At 44.6% G+C, this 18,984-nt stretch overlaps 1 protein-coding gene across 2 annotated transcripts in view; it reads left to right on the plus strand.

Annotated features, from left to right (window-relative positions):
* The window catches only part of Igf2bp3 (insulin like growth factor 2 mRNA binding protein 3), a 139,537-nt gene extending 121,018 nt beyond the window's left edge, over positions 1 to 18,519 (plus strand). For both annotated transcript variants that reach the window (XM_005360845.2, XM_005360846.2), the window contains 5 exons: positions 8,641 to 8,757; positions 11,838 to 11,912; positions 14,984 to 15,115; positions 16,018 to 16,131; positions 16,483 to 18,519. In XM_005360845.2, coding sequence (XP_005360902.1) covers positions 8,641 to 8,757; positions 11,838 to 11,912; positions 14,984 to 15,115; positions 16,018 to 16,131; positions 16,483 to 16,581 — 537 coding nt within the window. In that variant the 3' untranslated portion in view covers positions 16,582 to 18,519. The remainder of the gene's footprint in view (positions 1 to 8,640; positions 8,758 to 11,837; positions 11,913 to 14,983; positions 15,116 to 16,017; positions 16,132 to 16,482) is intronic.
* Positions 18,520 to 18,984: the final 465 nt, after the last annotated feature.

An 18,984-nucleotide genomic window follows, 5' to 3' on the forward strand; every position in this document is an offset into this window, starting at 1 on the left:
AAGGTAAAGAAAAACTTTAAATCTTCTAAAATTTACAAGTTAGAAGATTGTAACTGCCCTCTGTATTTAATCATTTTTTCTGAATTAGTATTGTGGTTTAAGCATCATATCTTGTTTAACAGACCAATGTTTTAGTCATATGAGATCATATTAACAATCTTCATTCTGAAACCCATTGTAAGTATCTAGAGTACAAGCTCACTAAACCCGGCCAAAAACACAGCAGCTGAGATGTTTGTGATTGGTCCCTGTGGGAACAAGGGCTTCCTTTGCCTGTCCTAAGCCACATTAAATCTTAAAGGTGGCTTGCACAATTAGTTTTAAGAATGGGAGGCTGAAGATGCTTACTTACTCTGTTAAGCGTGAGCCAAATAACTGCACAGATGACCACAGGATGAACCTTTGCTTCTCCTGAGGCACTTGCACTCAGTCGGATTAGATGAGGGTTACAGTTGAGGTTGGGTACCCAGAAACTGCTCAAGTAAGGCAACTGTTGCTACTGGGTAAGAACTGAGGACACCCAAGGGCCAGGTGCAAGGAGAGGCAGAGGAAGCACTTGTTTCCCAGGGACTAACCGTGGATATGTCAGCCCCTCATGTCCTTTGCAGGATGCTGGTGAGTTTTTCCTCTGTGTGCACTGACGAGATGGATGTCTCAGTGGATGCGGACATTTCTACAAGTTGTGGGAGATGCTGCTAAAATGTTAAAGGTGAAAGAGCAGAAGCTGCTGTGGTCTAGCAGATCTGCTTGCTGAGTCAGTCTGTCTGTTGCCAAGAGACGTTTCTGTAGTGAGAGCCACTTGAACTTCATCTTTCTGTTGGTACCAGTCCCCTGAGAGTGTCAGGAGTTAGCCGTTGGCCTGAGAAGCAGGAAGGAGGCATATTATTTCCTTTCTATCTTTTCTCTCTAAAATGAAAAAAAGCTTTTGTGGGTTACAAATGTGTTCTTAAAATTACCCTTTCAAGCTAGATATGGTGGCACACACCTTTAATCCCAGCACTGGGAAACAGAGGCAGGTGGATCTCTTGAGTTCAAAGCCATTTTAGTCTATGTGTGAGTTTCAAGACACATATAGGCCCTGTCTTTAAAGGAAAAAAAGGGCAGAGTTTAAAACATGTGATTTACTTATTTTTCTTAAAATTCCTTTAGGCACTGGACTCCCAAGGTAGCTTCATAGGTATTTAGATTTGGAGATAGCCTAACACAGGTAAAGCGAGACCATAATACACAGACTCTAGGAAGGGAGTGTATCTTAGTTTTTGCTTTGATTATTCTCATTGGAGACATATTTTAAAAACATTAGTTTTAGGGGGCTGGAAAGATGACTCAGTGGTTAAGGGTACTCTTCCAGAGGACCCAGGTTCAATTCCCAGGTCATGATTGCCTATGACTCCAGTTCCAGGGTTTCTGACACAATTCTTCTGGCTTTCACAGGCACCAGGCATGCATATGGTCCACAAATATACATACAAACAAAACACACACACACACACACACACACACCTAAAATACAATTGTCAAAAAGGAATGAGAAACCTTGGTTTTATCAGTCGTGTTGAAGTCCGTAGGAAATATAAACTGGAGCTCAGGGTGAGGGTCGTCTCCTTCTGTGTTCCCTTCATTTCTCTAGTCTTCCTTTCTGAGCTGCTTTACGCTCTCCTCTGTCCTGGTCCCCTCCTCACTCATCCAATGTGCTCTTCTGTGGAGTTCAGCATTGGCATCTCCCTGTCTGAGGAGAAGCTAGTTTTCCTGTGGCTACTCTGTAATTACCCCAGGGAAGGGCTCTGCGCCATATTGGAACCTCCTCAGGTGACTTCAGCTGTGGTGGCACTGGCGGCAGCCGCCTGGGTTGTAACCAGGTGGAGACCTGTGCCCCACTTTCATGAATCGAATCTCAGTGGGAGAAGGCAGAGCTTGCAGACCGGGCTTTGTAAAAGTGGATGGGAGCGTGTTCGCTGCTCACTTATTGTTGAGAGCTGCTCACAGGAATGTTTACTAGGCAGTAGAGGGAGTGTACCTGCTGGTGGAAAGAGCATGGCCCCCTCCCCCCATGTGTTCCTCTTTTTAGCCCGTTCTGTGTTTTATTTTAGGGAACAGTTTAAAAACCAACAAAAGATACCCTAACCCTTTTATCTTTGGAGCATCTGCCATTCAAACTCTAGGCACCAGTCAAGCCAAAGCCCTCCTGGGAGGCTGCCACGGGTCTGCTCTCGCTCTTCTCTATCTATTTTGGTGTGCTGTGTAGATCACGATTGTGCTTGCCTGTGTGTTACGGGGGTGCAGGGTAGCTGACATGTTTTCCTTCTTCATGAGAAGAGACCAAGTCCAGCCAAAAATGCTGACAATACCTCGAAGGGCAGCACCTGAAACACAAGTTGAGTATTTAACCGTTGACTGGCACCATATTAGCTGGAAAATAACACACAGCCTTGTCTAGCTGCGAGGGAGGCTGGGAGACAAGCTCTCTGGAGCAGAAGTGTATCCAGTGCATCCAATCAAGGAAAATAGGAAAGTGGATGTTGGAGCAGCCATTCATGGACTTCGCCTTTTTTTAAAAAAAAATATTTATTTACTTATTCATTATGTATACAATATTCTGTCTGTGTATGTCTGCAGGCCAGAAGAGGGCACCAGAACTCATTACAGATGGTTGTAAGCCACCATGTGGTTGCTGGGAATTGAACTCAGGACCTTTGGAGAACAGGCAATGCTCTTAACCACTGAGCCATCTCTCCAGTCCCTGGACTTCACCTCTTTACATCTTAATGGAAACTCCAGAGCCCGGAGGAAGAAAGCCAGCATTTCCCTCCCCCAGAGAGAAAGGGAGACTCTAACCTTAAACTCCAGGGGATGAAGTTTCATGTTGCCCTCTCTGTGCCTGTGTTTATTTTTACTGACACACAGCACAAGATAGGTGTTGAGAACTCTTGTGTGTCTGTAGAAACCACTTAGGATAAACTACTCTTTTATGTTCTCCATCCAAATCTCTGATGTGTTAATCCCCAGTCACGGTTTTAATTAACCCACATTGATCGCTGCCAAAAGTATTTATTGAGGAGAGCAAGAAAGAGACTTCTTTTGTACAGCTTTTTAGAAATTATGTTATTGTTCTAGCTTATTAATTACTCTCTAGCTTATCAGAAAAGTATCTATAGAAAAATTTTGAAGGCTGGGAGTGGTGTATGTAACTGTACTTCCTATTATTTGTAACTGGTTGGTGGACAGTACTTTGAGAAATATATTTTTAATTTTATTCTTAAAATTATTTCATTTTATGTGTGTAATGGAAGTTTGGCCTGTACATCACATGTGTGCAGTGTCTGAGAAGGCCAGAAGACATTGGAGCCCTTGGAACCGTAGTTAGAGAAGATCATGAGACAACATGTGGACTCAAACTCAAGTCCTGTGGAAACGCAGCTAATGCTCCCAACTGCGAAGCCATCTCTCCAACCTTGAAAATATCTTTTTGTTTTTTTTGGGGGGGGGGGTTCGAGACAGGGTTTCTCTGTAGCTTTGGAGCCTGTCCTGGAACTAGCTCCTGGAGACCAGGCTGTCCTCAAACTCACAGAGATCTGCCTTCCTCTGCATCCCAAGTGCTGGGATTAAAGGCATGCACCACCACCGTCTGGCCAAAAATAACATTTTTAAAGAAAGAGCAATAAGGCAATTTACCAAAGCCTTACCAGTTTCTTTCCCTTTTGAGTCAAGGTAGAACTAATGTTGCCAAGGATGACCATGAACTCCTGATCCCCAGTGTCTTCCTCTGAAGCATGGGTCCCAGGTGTGCAGCACCGTGTCTAGTTATCTGGACTCAGGCCTATGCACATGCTAAGCAGGTATTCTTTTATTTATTTATATTTTATGTATGAGTGCTCTCTCCGTGTGCCTGCCAGAAGAGGAGGCATCGGGTCCTATTATAGAGGTTGTAAAGTGGTAAGCCACTGTATTGGTGCTGGGAATTGAACTCAGGTCCTCTGGATGAGCAACCAGTGCTCTTAACACCTGAGCCATTTCTCCAGCCCGTTCCTTTTGTTTTTACCTTGCAGAAGAGTGTGCTGTTGTGAGCCTGTGGTGTTATTTTTAAAAACTGGGTGTGAGCTGAGGGTTCTCAGGTGTGTGCTCTGGGAATGGTTACATTCTGCCACATTCAGGTGACCACACTTGTGATGAGAAGCTTTCTGTCCCTGGCTAGGGAGGTCACTCAGTGGGACAGCTCTTTACTGTGCGGAGCTCTGGGTTTGATGCCCAGTCCCAAAAGGAAAAATCTTGCTAATAGCAACTATCTCAGAAAATTCCAATTACTTATTAAAGTCATCTTAATCTTTGATATCCTGTGGGGTAAGAGTGAATATGCTTTCACTTAAAGTGCATATTGCTCACTAAGAGGAGGAGTTTCAGTGTGTTTGTGTATACATACACACATGTTGGTGTGTGTGTGTGTGCATGTGTGTTTTAGTTGTGCACATGCATCAGTGTGCATGTGGAGGCCAGCGGTCGATAATCATGTATCTTCTTCCTCTGTTGCGAGTCTGTGTGCAGTGTGTTTGTGTTTATATCTTTCTGTGTGCTTTCTGTGTGTGTCTCTGAGTATGTATGTAGTGAGTGTTTGTTTTTATGTCTTTTTGTATGTTGTGTTAGTCTGTGTATGGTGTGTTTGTGAGTCTGTATGGTGTGTGTGTACGCATACAGGCACACACATGTGCATAGCATGTGCACCACAGCATCTGGGGTCAGTCTTAGGCTTCCACCTCTTCTGAGATCATCATTCTTGAATGGCTAGCACTTTGAGCCATCGCTCTAGCCCTTCAACTTATTCTTTGAGTAAACTTCTCTCACTGAGTCTGGTGCTCATTGACTTGGCTGGGCTGGTGGCCAGTGAGCTCCAGGGATCCATCTGTGTAGAAGCATGCCATTGTGCTGGGTGTTTCCTTAAGTGCAAGGAATCCAAACTCAAGTTTGTAACTTTACTGACTTAACTTTAACTTAACTTCACACATCTCCCCAGCCCTGAGAAGGTTTTGGGCTGCCGCCACCACCACCAAGACATTTTATGAACTTTTAGAATTGTCTTCGTTATGCAGATTTACTCATTTCTGCTTTGTAACACGAGGAGAATGCTGTCTGTTGATAACCTTCTTGCCTCTTTCCATTCCAGAGCTCTGCCCAGTCATCCCTCCTCACTCATCTCCCCCACTCACTTATCCCCCACTCACCTGTCCCCCACTCACTCTCATCCCCCACTTACCCTTCTGAAGTAGCCTTTCTCCTAGAACCTGTGAGGTTGATTTCTCCAAATTGCCAAAGTGCTGTATCTTTCAACAGATTTCAGAAAGTCTCTAGTTCCTGCTTGGCAGCTGGTTCAGTCAGTACTTAATTTGCAAGCCCCTCGTTTATAAATGACAGGAAATGCTCCTTTCAGAAATGCCCAAACAGCAGGGAAGGGAGAGTTGGCAGCCAGTGAGCCAGGCATGAGCTGGAGCTGTCTTAGCTGGCTGTGCTGGCTGCTTGCGGTTGGGTTGACAGGAATAAACCTGTGGGCTTTTGTCTTTACACTTCTGATAGCTTCTTTATACTCTTCTCTGAAGCTGCCAAGATGGCCATGAAGTGGTTAGCGTCCTGGTATGATGGGGGCAGAGGCACCTTCTATACGACTGAGTTGCTGGCCTGGTCTCGGTCAGATAGTTCCACATGGGTGCAGCAAACATTCCTAGGAAAAGAAACTCTGCACCATGTGGAGCCTTGGTTTAATTCATATATATATAGCTAGCTTCAGTATTTTGTTCAGGTCATAGAGTTGAGTAAACTTGGTTCCAGTTCCAGACCCAAATCTACTTAAAAACAACCCCTCCCTCCCCCAAGCACCTATCCTTCACGCCAAAGGAAAACACTGGCATGCTGCCAGGTTCCTGGAGGCTGCTCTCTAGGCTGCCAGGCACGTCTCCACGCCTTTGTGATGCTGAGATTCTGTTCCCTGCAAAGTAAATACACTTAACCTCACTGTTTGCTGTTGCTTGTATCTTCTCGATAGCGGGTGATTAGGAATTATTCGCTGGCAGACTTGGCCAGTTACGCAAGCTTTCGGCCTCGCAGCTTTGTTCTTGTTATTCCAAGACACAGCACAGTGCTTGCCAAGAGTCCGAAGGAAGCTTTGCCATAGGCATCTGGCAGCAGTCCACTGGGAAGCAGCTTGCGTCCTGTTACTAGCCTTCACCCTCAAAGAGTGTGTTCAGGAAAGGGTCTCCTATGTGTTTAGGACCATGAACTGAAACCCAAGGATTTTGTCAGAAAGAAACGTTGTGCTGAGCGGGGTCTCTTGAAATCTCAGAGGCTAATTAAAGCTGTAGGTAGAAGAGGCTTTTTTCTCCTATCTGCTTAGGTCTGCTATTCAAAATGAAACTGTGCTTATCTGGGACAGGTCTTGAGAACATGGCTTCTCATGCTGAATTCCATACTAGAACACGCTGTACCAGACAGTCAAGTGGACAGATGTTTCCATGAGCTGCCTGTGTCTTCAGAGGAAAATTCCCTTGTGAAATAATTGATGGCCAGCAAGATGGCTGGTGGGAATGGAACTGGAGCCAAGGAGCTGGGTGGTGTTGAGAAACACCCTAACCCAGCTTCAGATGGCCGACGAGCCACTTGAGTTGCTGTCACCAGCAGTGCACGCCGACCATTGGGCGGTCCCAGGCTGCTGCTTTCAACTCCTCACAGGATGTTGAGACCATCGCAGACCCCTCACGGGTCACAGTTACCGCTGTTGTACTGTGGGGTCATGGTCATTTCAGCTGTTTCCTAACAGTTCCTTTTCCAGAGCTGGGCTGGGGACTTCAAGAGACAGTTCTGTGAGATCTTCTTACCAAATCATCTAGGTTTAAATTTCCTTCGGTAGATAGCTTCTTCCACCTCTAGAGATGTGACCCTATAGCATTTTCTTGAAAACTCAAATGCATACTCCTCTTTAGTGACGTATGTTTTCCTTCGGGATTTGTTGTTGTTGTGTGTGTGGTGCTCACAAAGGTCAACAAAGAGGGTGGATCTCTTGGAACTGGAATTACAGATGATTGTTAGCCATGTGGGTGCTGGGACTTGAACCTGGGTCTTCCGGAAGAGCAGCCAGTATGCTTAACGGTTGAGCTGTGGCTTTAGCCCCCACTATGTTTTTTTAAAAAAAAAAAAATTCCTAAGTGCAACAAGCTCCAGAACAGTATTTTATCCTAATTACAGGTGGCAGAGGTGTTAGGCAGGGAATTGAGATGTTTATGTAGGAATAGGAATGTGTCACATAATCTCAGCCCCAAGCAGCAGCTTCCTCAAGCCTGATCTTCCTCCTCATGGCAGCTTCTTGGACTCTTTCTGACATTTTCATGGCCCAACATAGAACCTGCGGCCCCTTCCCCTGTCTTAGGGTTTTAATTGCTGTGAAGAGACACCATAACCACAGCAACTCTTAACAAAAGAAAACATTTAATTGGGACTAGTTTACAGGTTCAGAGGTTTAGGTCATTATCACCATGTTGGGAAGCATGGTGGCGAGCAGGCAGACATGGTGCTGGAGAGGTAGCTGAGAGTTCTAAGTCTGGATTGGCAGGCAGCAGGAAGAGAAAGTGCTTGGCTTGGGCTTCTGAAACCTCAGAACCTACCCATAACGACACACTTTGTCCTACAAGGCCACACCTTCTAATATTGCTGCTCCCTGTGAGCCTTTGGGGGGCCATTTTCATTCAAACAAACACATTGACTAATGTTAAAATCTTCCTGAACACACTTCCTGTTGTTAAGCAGAGAATGAGGTGCTTGAGCAGGATGCAGCTCCATTAGAACTCCCACTCCACGCTGGTACTGCCCCTTGGAACAGCCCTGTGAGGAGGAACTCAGTCACTGAGCTGTCTGAGTGACCATGTCCTTCAGCCCTGCTGTAATGACTGAGGGAGGAGCCTGGAGAGGGCACAGTGACCAGTGTGAGGCCGGGAGAGTGAAGGGTGCAGATAAGTCCATTTGCGCTTTCAGAATGGTTTCTGATTATATGTAAGATGCCAAGGGAGAGCGTGGAGGAAGCAGCTACAGTGCAGAAAGACAATGGTATTTGGTATGGTTTGTACATATGGAGAAGTTTTTCCCTTAGAGTTCTTTACTCTCTGTGTTTAAGAAATGAAAACCCGGGGCTGGGGATTTAGCTCAGTAGAATACTTGTCCAGCAAGCACAAGGCCTTGGATTTGGTCCTTAGCTCTGGAAAGGCAGGGAGGCAGGGAGCCAGGCAGGCAGGCAGGCAGGGAGGCAGGCAGGGAGGCTAGCGGTCTGCCTAAAGTCTGGAGTTTGTATCCTTTGCTGCTGTCTAGTTTGTGATGTGTAGTCTGCAGCAGCCTTGGATCTAGGCTCTATGATCTAAATACACAATAGAAAGCCGGCAAAGCATCTATAATCTGGTGAGGTTTTGAAATTTAGGAAACCCGTTTAGACAAAATTGAGATTTTTAGACCAGTGTGACTTGGTAGATAAACCCTGCTTGACTCATTGTGGATTCCCAATGACCTTCCTAGTATTCCTGCTGGGACAAGAAGGTGCTCATCCCAAAGGTGAGGGTGCCAGTGATTTATTTTATAGCAAATAAGCATTCATGCCCTGACTTTCTTCTCTTACAGCAGTCGGAAACGGAGACTGTGCACCTGTTTATTCCTGCTCTGTCAGTTGGTGCCATCATTGGCAAGCAGGGCCAGCACATCAAACAGCTTTCTCGTTTTGCAGGAGCTTCGATTAAGGTACTGTTCTGAAACCATGGCTCTTCTGTTATCTAAGAAAGTGAAAGTGGCGGGCTGAATTCAGGTTAGATAACCATAGGACAGGAACCCTACAGCCGTGGTTTAACTGTGGTTAGATAGTCTCTCTCTAGAAAAATCAGTCTGTGGAGAAGCACAATTGCACAATATCTCCATGCCTCTGAGATCTTGACTTACAACTTCCTCTGGCTCATCTCCACAGTAGTGCTCTTAAAAGCCACATCTGTTACCTGGCCTTTGAGGACAGGAGGACGTAGTGAAGTCTGTCTATAAGGGAGTTGCCTGTTGGTTGCTATGGGATATTTTTGTCTATATTACATTCTCAGCACTTGGCCAGGCAAAGCTGAAGGGGCAGCAAGGAAATGGAGTTTTGTGTTGTCAGTGAAGCATTTACTGTATAGATGTGGGACCACTGGTGTCCATCCTGAGAAATCATTGTGTGGTCTGCATTTTCCGGTGCTGAAGCAGTTCAGAATTAGACATCACATCTGTGCATGAGTACATGTATATACGTATATACGTGCAAGCCACAGGTTAATGTCTCCTGTCTCCTCAGTCACACCTACCTTATTTTCTGGGTAGGGTGCCACTGACCAGTTTACTAACTCAGTGGGCTGCCTGGCCAGTGAGTTTTCAGGAATCCTCCTGTCCTTGCCTTTCCAGCTTGGGATTGTTTTTATGGGTGCCGGGGACCCAAACATTCTTTCAACTGAGCCGTGTCCCCAACCTTGGGTTGTTGCTTTAAGATGAAGGTTGTCATGTTGTAGGAAGGCTGCTTGTTCATTTCCCAGCTGCCCAGACTCCCAAAATAATCACAAAGAAAGTGTAATAATTAAATCATTTCTTGGCGTATTAGCTTTAGCTTCTTATTGGCTAGCTCTTACATATTAATTTAACCCATTTTTACTAATCTGTGTATCACCACATAGCAGTGGCTTTCGGACAAAGTTTTGGCATGTCTGTCTCTGGTGGTGGTTCCATGGCTTCTCTCTGTCTCCGCCTTCTGCTATAGGCTCAAAGCAGTTTCTTTATTAACCGATAGTATTCACAGCATACAGAGGGGAATCCCACATCACCTCCCCTTTTCTGTGTAAATAAAAAGGAATATTTTGACTTTAACATAGTAAATTTACATATAACAAAACAGGTATCAAGAAAGAATTACAGTTAGATTATTTGTATCTACTTTATCTTTTATCATAACTAAGGAAAACTATAACTATATATTTTCAACTCCATCAAAAACTCCGGAAGGATATAATATTACCTAAGTAAACAGGAAGTGCATTGTAAGCAACTTCCAAAACTCTAGAATTGACAGAGACAGCTCGCTGCCTGGACAGTCACCCAGTGTTCTTCTGTACCTTTGGAGCATCCATCTTCAGCCTACAGGCACTCAGTATCTGGCAGACTTTTCCATGAAGCAGGAAATTTCAAAGACAGTTCTGCCTATATTGGCAGTTTGTTAGTCACTTTCTTCTATGTCCTGCATAATGTCTGGCAGAATCTTTCATGAAGTAGGAACCCTGAAGGATCATCTCACCTTTAGGCAAGTTCATCAGTCATTTGTCTGTGGGTCCTGCATGTCCAGTTCACACAGTATACCATCAAGCAGTCCAAGAAAGAGCAGTTTCTTGTTCAAATGGCTAACAAGCTCAATGAGGAGCCTCTTCGATGCCCATTCTCCTCTTGAAGTAGATTGGTGCTGCCAGGAGCAAATGTGTCATGAAAAGTCTTAAGTTCTTAAAACATTTTAAATGCCATATTCTGAAGGTCTCTGAAAGATTTGAAGAACACCCATCTAACTGAAATGTCTCTATATATCTAGAAAACCTAACAAACATGGCTATAAGCTTGACTATTATGAATGACTATCTATTAACCTATATTTCTTAATTAGACACGACACTTTTAAATAAACTGCACAATCACAATATCATTTTTTTTTATTTTTTTTTATTTTTTTGGTTTTTTCGAGACAGGGTTTCTCTGTGGCTTTGGAGCCTGTCCTGGAACTAGCTCTGTAGACCAGGCTGGTCTCGAACTCACAGAGATCCGCCTGCCTCTGCCTCCCGAGTGCTGGGATTAAAGGCGTGTGCCACCATCGCCCGGCCAATCACAATATCTTAATCAAGAGCAGAAATATACATCAATAGACCAAGAGCCACACCAAATGTGTAGCAATTGTCAGGGTCTCTCAGTTGAATCCAGAATTTAATCAGTAAGGCTATTTTGCTCCCTGGTTTGATCTGGGGAACCCGTCATTGATTCTGTCCTGGAATTAGAGGTGGGGACACTAACCACAGTCCTTACTACTATACAACACAAGCCTCTCCTCAGCCCAGATTTCTTTAAACGCCTTGCGGGGACACTAAATCCTTCCTTGGGCTCTTGGCATGCTGGGTCCTCCCCCTAACATTTTCACTGTTTCCCCAGCCTGAGCTTTTGTGATTTCTTACACTCCATGAAAACAGAAGTCTGAGTTTACCAGGATCCTGCTCAGTTAATATTCAAACAGTGTACCTTAAGAAATCTATAGTTTCCTCCCTCCCCTCATTTAAGTTTGAAAGGCACAGCTGCCTAAACAGCATTACCTTTTCCTCTGAAAGCCAAGGAGATGCCATGGTTGTAGTGGCCTCACAACTTAGGAGTCCAGAGCTCCACACTTCAGGTACATGTAGTTGCTACCGGAAGCCAAGCAGTGGAAACAGCCAGCTCTCTCAAGGCTGTTAACTCTACAGTTATGGGTGAGGTTCCTTCATGTCCTCAGCCTTCAGTGCTCCCTCCCTCTGAAAAGTGATCATTCTTCAGCTAAATGTGGTGTGGGTTGGCTCAGTGATGGTCCATGCAGTTTACATTAGAGAGGCACCTTGTGAATACTCAGTAAATAGTGTGCACTATCTGACTGGCCCATATTAATCACAGCCTCTCCATAATTCCTTTCCAGAAGGCATTTAATTCCACAGCTCAGTCAGTCATGTGCAGATGTCAAGCTGGTTGGCCTAAGGTTTGTCAGTGACACCAGAAAGTATCATAACTGGCTGGTGATGGGTCTGTTACAGATCGCTCCAGCCGAAGCACCGGATGCTAAAGTGAGGATGGTGATTATTACTGGACCACCAGAAGCTCAGTTCAAGGTATGTGCAGTGGAGGGTACAGGTAACCAGAGGGAGCAAGATGGCTGCTGCTTCAGTGGAAATTCTAAAGAGCAGAGTGGAGCCATGCCACAATTAGGTCATAAACATAAGCCAAGAGCCTTTAGTTCTGTGGGGTGTTGGTTTCCTGTCACCATTGACATGATGAAATCTTAACACTGACACACACACCTGCCTGCTAATGACCCTTGTAAACCTGTCCTCAATGTCTCCTTCTGTCTTGGAGATGCTCTAACCTTTACAGTGGCCCCTTTTCCCTTTTCTCTTACCCTTCACTGTTCTAGGATTTTAGTTAGAAAGGCTGGACCTAGAGTGGCATGTGACCTGGCTTGAACTGCTGCATGTTTATTGCTACCTGGGGTCTTTGGAGCTGAAAAATCTCCATGTGTTTCTGAGGTGGTGGAGACAGCGTGACAGCTAGACCCTCATTTCAAATCCTAGTTTAGCCATGTGTGACCTTAAACAAGTTACCACTGGGCAGTGGTGGCACACGCCTTTAATCCCAGCACTCAGGAGGCAGAGGTAGGCAGAACTCTGTGAGTTCCAGTCCAGCCTGGTCTCCAAGAGGTAGTTCCAGGACAGGCTCCAAAGCTACAGAGAAACCCTGTCTTGAAAAAAAAAACAAAAACAAAAAAAAAGTACAAGTTACATTTCTCCCCAGCTCCCCAGTTCCCCTATAGAATGGACAGAAGTATGTCTATCCTAGCTGTAAGGTACAAGCAACATATACAGTGCTTAGAATAGTGTCTGAAATACTAGCACACTCACATGCTGCGCCTGGTGATGGCCAACTCTGAGCCAGTCAGTGAAGCCACTACAGCTACAGGTGCCTTCATTCCAGTGAATGGTTAGCGTGGGACATCTTGTCTCAGGCAACTGCTGAATTCTGTTCATAAATTCAACACCTACATCTTTTTTTTTAAAGTTAATTTGTTTGTTGTTTATGGGAGGAACATACACATCATGGCATGCATGTAAAGGTCAGAGGACAACTTGTGTGGGTCCTGGAGATTGAACTAGGCTGTTGGGCTCAGTGGTAAGTACTTCACCTGCTGAGCCACCTCAGCAGCCCAACCCCTGTATCTCGGTCCTGTGTCCACTGACAGCATTCACTGTCAGCCTCAGCCTCTGCTATCTGTGCACACACCATTACACTGCCAAAGTTCACTTCATTGTCTCTAAGCTGGGAAGGAAAGTACTAACCCAGAGTTTTGCTGTGCAAGTGCTCTACTCTGCTTTGACCTATGCCCCAGACCCTCTTTCTTGTTTTGTTTTAGCCATCAATTAAAGAATTGAGTCATTGGCCGGGCGGTGGTGGCACACGCCTTTAATCCCAGCACTTGGGAGGCAAAGGCAGGTGGATCTCTGTGAGTTCGAGGCCAGCCTGGTCTACAAGAGCTAGTGCCAGGACAGGCTCCAAAGCTACAGAGAAACCCTGTCTTGGAAAAACTAAAAAGAAAAAAAAGAAAAAAAAAAAAAGAAAGAAAGAATTGAGTCATTGAAAATCCAGAGCTGCTTTCACATCTTTTGCAGAGAGAATAGCACACACAAATGCTTTGATATGTTGAATAGCCACTGCCTAGGCATCAAGGTGAAGTCTGCCCGTCCCAGCAGCCTCATGGTCCATCAGTTCATGCCATTATGTTATAAACTGGGCCATGGGTGTGACAGCGCATGTGAGAAACCATAGATTTGATACTCACCACATATGCATACACATATGGTACAAATATGCAGACAAACCACTCATACACAGAAAATAAATTTAAAATTTTTATAGATTTTATTCATTTTATGTATGCAGGTGTTTTGCCTGCAAGTATGTGTATATATCAGGTACATGTCCATAGAGACCAGGAAAGGGCATCAGATCCCTGGAACTGTAATTACAGAGGTTGTTAGTTATCATGTGGGTGCTGGGAATTGAACCTGAGTCCTCTGGAAGAGCACCCAGTTCCCCCTCAAATGAGCTTAGCATCTCTGTATCCATGAACACATGGCTATTTGGTTTGTTATGGCTTATCCTATGAACTTGGCCTAACTTCCCAACTTAGACTTCTTTCTCCTTTGAAATGTATGAAAACAAATTAGCGGTTACAGAAGAGGTTCCTTACATACAGCATCTAGTACACAGTACACAGGGCATGTTAGTGAAGTACCAGAAATGTCCATTAACTTGATTTCTACAGCCTGTTTAGGGGGAAGGGAGGAAGAGGAAGATAGGCTCTCACTCTGTAGCCCAGGCTGGGCTCAGATTGCAACAATCTCCTCTTCAGCCTCTCAAGTGCAGGGACCACATACCAAACCTGTCATGCCCAGTCTTTTAGCCTCCATAAAGCTGAAGTCACCTGAATAAGAGAGCTGTTTTGGCTGGTGTCTGTCCTGTTTAGACAGGGCTTGGCTCCTTTTGGGCCTGGCATCCCTGGCTGTGTCGTTCTTTCCTAGTTTCTTTTGCTCAAGAAAAATGGAATCTGTTTCTTAACTGCCAGAGAAGAGGCTTTAGGAGTGGGAATGGCCATTTCCCATAGCCATTTTTAATTAGTCCTACTACTAATTGCCTTTATTGTCAGCAGAATATGGCTTATTCTTTTTTTTAAATATTTATTTATTAATTTATTATGTATACAATATTCTGTCTGTTGTATGCCTGCAGGCCAGAAGAAGGCACCAGACCCCATCACAGATGGTTGTGAGCCTGAACTCAGGACCTTTGGAAGAGCAGGCAATGCTCTTAACCTCTGAGCCATCTCTCCAGCCCCTATAGCTTATTCTTTGTGTTGGTGTGCAGAGTGGGTCTCTCGATGACACTGGTACAAAGGCATCATTGTACTTTGTTCCCTGGTGCATCCTCCTCCTGTCAGTAACTTATTTGCCATGCCTGTGAAGCACAGATACTGTCAACCCTCTCTGAGGCTCCTCGCTGTTGTCAGTCTTCATCCCAGATGTACTGCTGCAATGGTGTATATTCCAGGCTCATTTAGGCTGTCTTCAAAGTTAACCGGCCTTTTCTTTCAAGTATGAATGACACTGATAGACTGTATTATCATCTGTAGGCTCAGGGAAGAATTTACGGAAAAATTAAAGAAGAAAACTTTGTTAGTCCTAAAGAAGAGGTGAAACTTGAAGCTCACATCAGAGTGCCATCCTTTGCTGCTGGCAGAGTTATTGGGAAAGGAGGCAAAACGGCAAGTACCTCCGCAGGAGCTGCACCATGCTGGAGGAGCTGCAGGGACCTAGCTCCTCCCTGGAGCTTAGGCTACTTTTTTTTTTTTTTTAATTGAAAAAAATTTCCCTCCTCCCCCCCCCCACTCCTCTCCCCCTCCCTCTGCAGTCCAAAGAGCAGTCAGGGTTCCCTGCCCTGTGGGAAGTTCAAGGTCCTCCCCCCAGGTCTAGGAAGGTGAGCATCCAGACTGGTTAGGCTCTCACAAAACCAGTACTTGCAGTAGGATCTAAACCCCGTGCCATTGTCCTTGGCTTCTCATCATTCTCATCAGCCCTCATTGTCCGCCATGTTCAGAGTCCGGGTTTATCCCATGCTTTTTCAGTCCCAGTCCAGCTGGCCTTGGTGAGTTCCCAATAGATCAGCCCCACTGTCTCAGTGGGTGGGTGCACCCCTCGCAGTCCTGACTTCAAGAACCTTCATCTGGCAATGGATGGAGATACAGAGGACCCACATTGGAGCTTTAGGCTACTTTATATAAAGTAGAGCCATGTTGGCCAGGGTTTGGAGAAGCTCCCTTGTGACTGTAGCCTGCTAGTGAGACTTCTGCATATTTCAGACCAGGGACTTGTAAGGGGCATCCAGCATTATCTGACACATCTGGACTTTTTCTTCTATAAACCAAAGGAGATGGCTGAAATTTGACAGATCTCACACTGCAAAAAGTAGTTTGCAGTCTTCCTCAATGAAGTTATTTCCAGATTTCTACCTTTGAAGTAACAGAACAAAGCAGAGCAGAACTGGGGTTAAAGTGGGAGCTGCAGCTCAGAGAACTATTAAGGATGAAATGAACTCTGTAGTTGGCAAAAATTAATTGCTTGGAAATAGGCTTTGAATGCTTAGTAATGTGACTTTTATCTGTCTTAGGTGAATGAACTCCAGAATTTATCAAGTGCTGAAGTTGTTGTCCCCCGTGACCAGACACCTGACGAAAATAACCAAGTTGTTGTCAAAATAACTGGCCATTTCTATGCTTGCCAGGCAAGTTGCTTCTAAAATGGCAGGTTAAGCTGTCATAGGGGCTCCCATTCCACACACACACACACACACACACGAATGTATTGTATGTGGACCTCTTGGGTGCTTAGGATTCAAGATATTGGGTGGGAGTGAAAAAGTATGCTATTCCTGCTGTTACCCGTGTAGCTTTGGACTCCTAGGCTTCAGAGGTCCCCACACCTCAGCTTCTGCCCCCATGCACCCTAATGCCTGGCTGTGCTTGGCTGATCTAGTTGTCCTTTCAGCCAGCACACTGCTAAGTATTTCAACTTGATGCGTTGAACTAGAGTAACTCTGGACTCTGCAGGTTCTATGACGTCTGTCTCTTCGTAGGTTGCCCAGAGGAAAATTCAGGAAATTCTGAACCAGGTGAAACAGCAGCAGCAGCAAAAGGCCCTGCAGAGTGGACCCCCTCAGTCAAGGCGGAAGTAAGGGCTCAGGAGACAGCCACCACAGAGGCAGATGTCAAACCAAAGACAGATTCGCTTAACCAACAGACGGGTCTGACCCATCCAGAATCACATGCACGAGTATTTCCCTAGCCCGTTGTTTCTGAGGACCAGGCAACTTGAACTCCTGTCTCTGTGAGAATGTAAATTTTATGCTCTCTGAAATATATGACACCCAGCTTTAAAAAAAGAAAAGGAAAAAAAGGTGGGGATGGGGTAAGAACTCCGCACTTCCCTTGTGATATCAAAGTATAACAGATGTGCTAATTTTAACATCCTCCATAATGCCAGAAGTTGGCATAAATGGTATTCATTACATTCATCAAATAAATTAGAAAAAATAGATCGTTCCTAAGTCCAATTGTTGAAATTGGACTGCAGTAGAATTACCACAGGAACATGCTGTTAAGCCACTAGAGTAGAAGTATTTCCTGTTTCTCTAACACTAACGTGGATAACCGAAGGGAAGTGCCGACCGCTCTTGCGGGGTATTAGACGTGCATTTTTACTCAACTACCTCAGGTATTCAGTAATGCAGTTAAAAGCAAAATTATTCCTTTTTTGAAAATTTTATATACTTTATAAAGAAACTCCAACCATTTTTTAAAAAAAATAAAAATTTAACAGTTATCAGGTGATAGGCAAATAATTGAGAAAAGAATTTTACGTCTGGCTGATGACAATAAAGGTGGAAAATTAATTTTGCATTTTTTGAGCCATTTGACAGTAGTTGGAAAGAGAAGGAACAGTGCCTACTCTCGGAGAGCAGCGGTACCATGTATCCCTTGTTTGTAGTTGGGAGGGTCAATGGCACTCACAGCAGAGCGGTGGCGGGTTTCGGGACGGCTAGTGTAAAGAGCTTCAGAAGACTTGGTTTGTTTGGCTATGTGCGTGAATGCCTAAGTGCTTTGTCACTGTGCTACCGATGAAGCATATCACTGCAGAAGTGCAGAATTTAAACACAATCAGCTTGCGAACACACTTGAGATCAAGCAATACTGTGAGCAGACACCTAAAGAATGGCTTTGTGGAGACCAGGGGAGTCAGAGGCCTGACGGTGAAGGTGACAGAAAGCAATCTCCTTTGCCTGGCGCTGTGGTGGGCCTAGACTATTTGGAAGGAAGTCCGCCGAAACTATTACACAGGATGCGGCAGGGTCTGTTTGCCCTGCTCACCTGGCAGCAAACGGTTTTGGGAAAAGGACCCGACTGTTGAAGCAAGCCTTTGCCCTTCCCCTCACTTGTGCGGAGACTTGTGGGCGGTCGTCAAGGCCATGTTGCTCTCTGAATGCTTTTGTTACTTTGCTCATAAGGTGGTTACAGCCATACCACACTGGCCTTGAGGGCATTATGTAACCTTTCAAAAAATCATTTTGCCTCATTTATATTTTAGATTAACTTCTACATGCTTTCAAGTTTCTCTGAACTTCAAGCATTATTTAGACATTATGAAAATGAGTTGAAATGTCCAACATTTTCATAAAACCAGCTTATTTTGTAGTTTTAACCAAAAATGCCCCCTTTTTACAATTGAATTCATATTTCTTTCATACAATGGATTTAAACTGCTTTAAAAAAAAATGTGACCTGTTCCCCTGCTTGGATTTCAGGGGAGATGTGTTTAAGGCCAGAACTCTTCCTCAATATTTGGTTTTTCCAGTGTTTTTTTTTTTAACTGACAGGTGCTCCATTTATATCTGCTGGTCTGTCTCACTTCTGCCATGTCTCACGTCTAGCCTTTCAGTGCGGCAAACCATGCTTCACTTTCACTTAGGCATTGGTAGTCTGGAGTACCTGGTGCTAGAGGAATCTATAATTGAGTTTTGTATTCGCCATATATGGATCATTCCTCATCTATAATGTGCCCCAGATGCAGCTTCATTTTCCAGGTACCTTGATGCAGAATAAAGTTTTCATCATAAGCCACAGCTTTTTGTAGTCTGTTTTCAGTTGAGTGTTCCTGAATTTGTTCCCACAATATGCATGTTACACTAGGCAATAACCTACCAGTAAGTTGTTTTTGTTTTTTTTTTCCAGCTCTGGTACATTAAGATGAACTTAGATTATCCTATTTAATGTGAACTAATAACTAAAGATTTGCATAATTTTTCCTAATAATCTAAATATTCTACTTAGTGTTCTGGAAGGGTTATACAGATACTCTTTTCCTTTTGGGGGGGGGGGGGGTTTTTTTTTTTTTTTTTTTTTTTTTTTTTTTTTTTTTTTTTTTTTTTTTGGTTTTTCGAGACAGGGTTTCTCTGTGGCTTTGGAGCCTGTCCTGGAACTAGCTCTGTAGACCAGGCTGGTCTCGAACTCACAGAGATCCGCCTGCCTCTGCCTCCCGAGTGCTGGGATTAAAGGTGTGTGTCACCACCGCCCGGCAGGGG

This window comes from Microtus ochrogaster, linkage group LG3, assembly GCF_000317375.1.
Source record: "Microtus ochrogaster isolate Prairie Vole_2 linkage group LG3, MicOch1.0, whole genome shotgun sequence".
Taxonomy (NCBI): Eukaryota; Metazoa; Chordata; class Mammalia; order Rodentia; family Cricetidae; genus Microtus; species Microtus ochrogaster.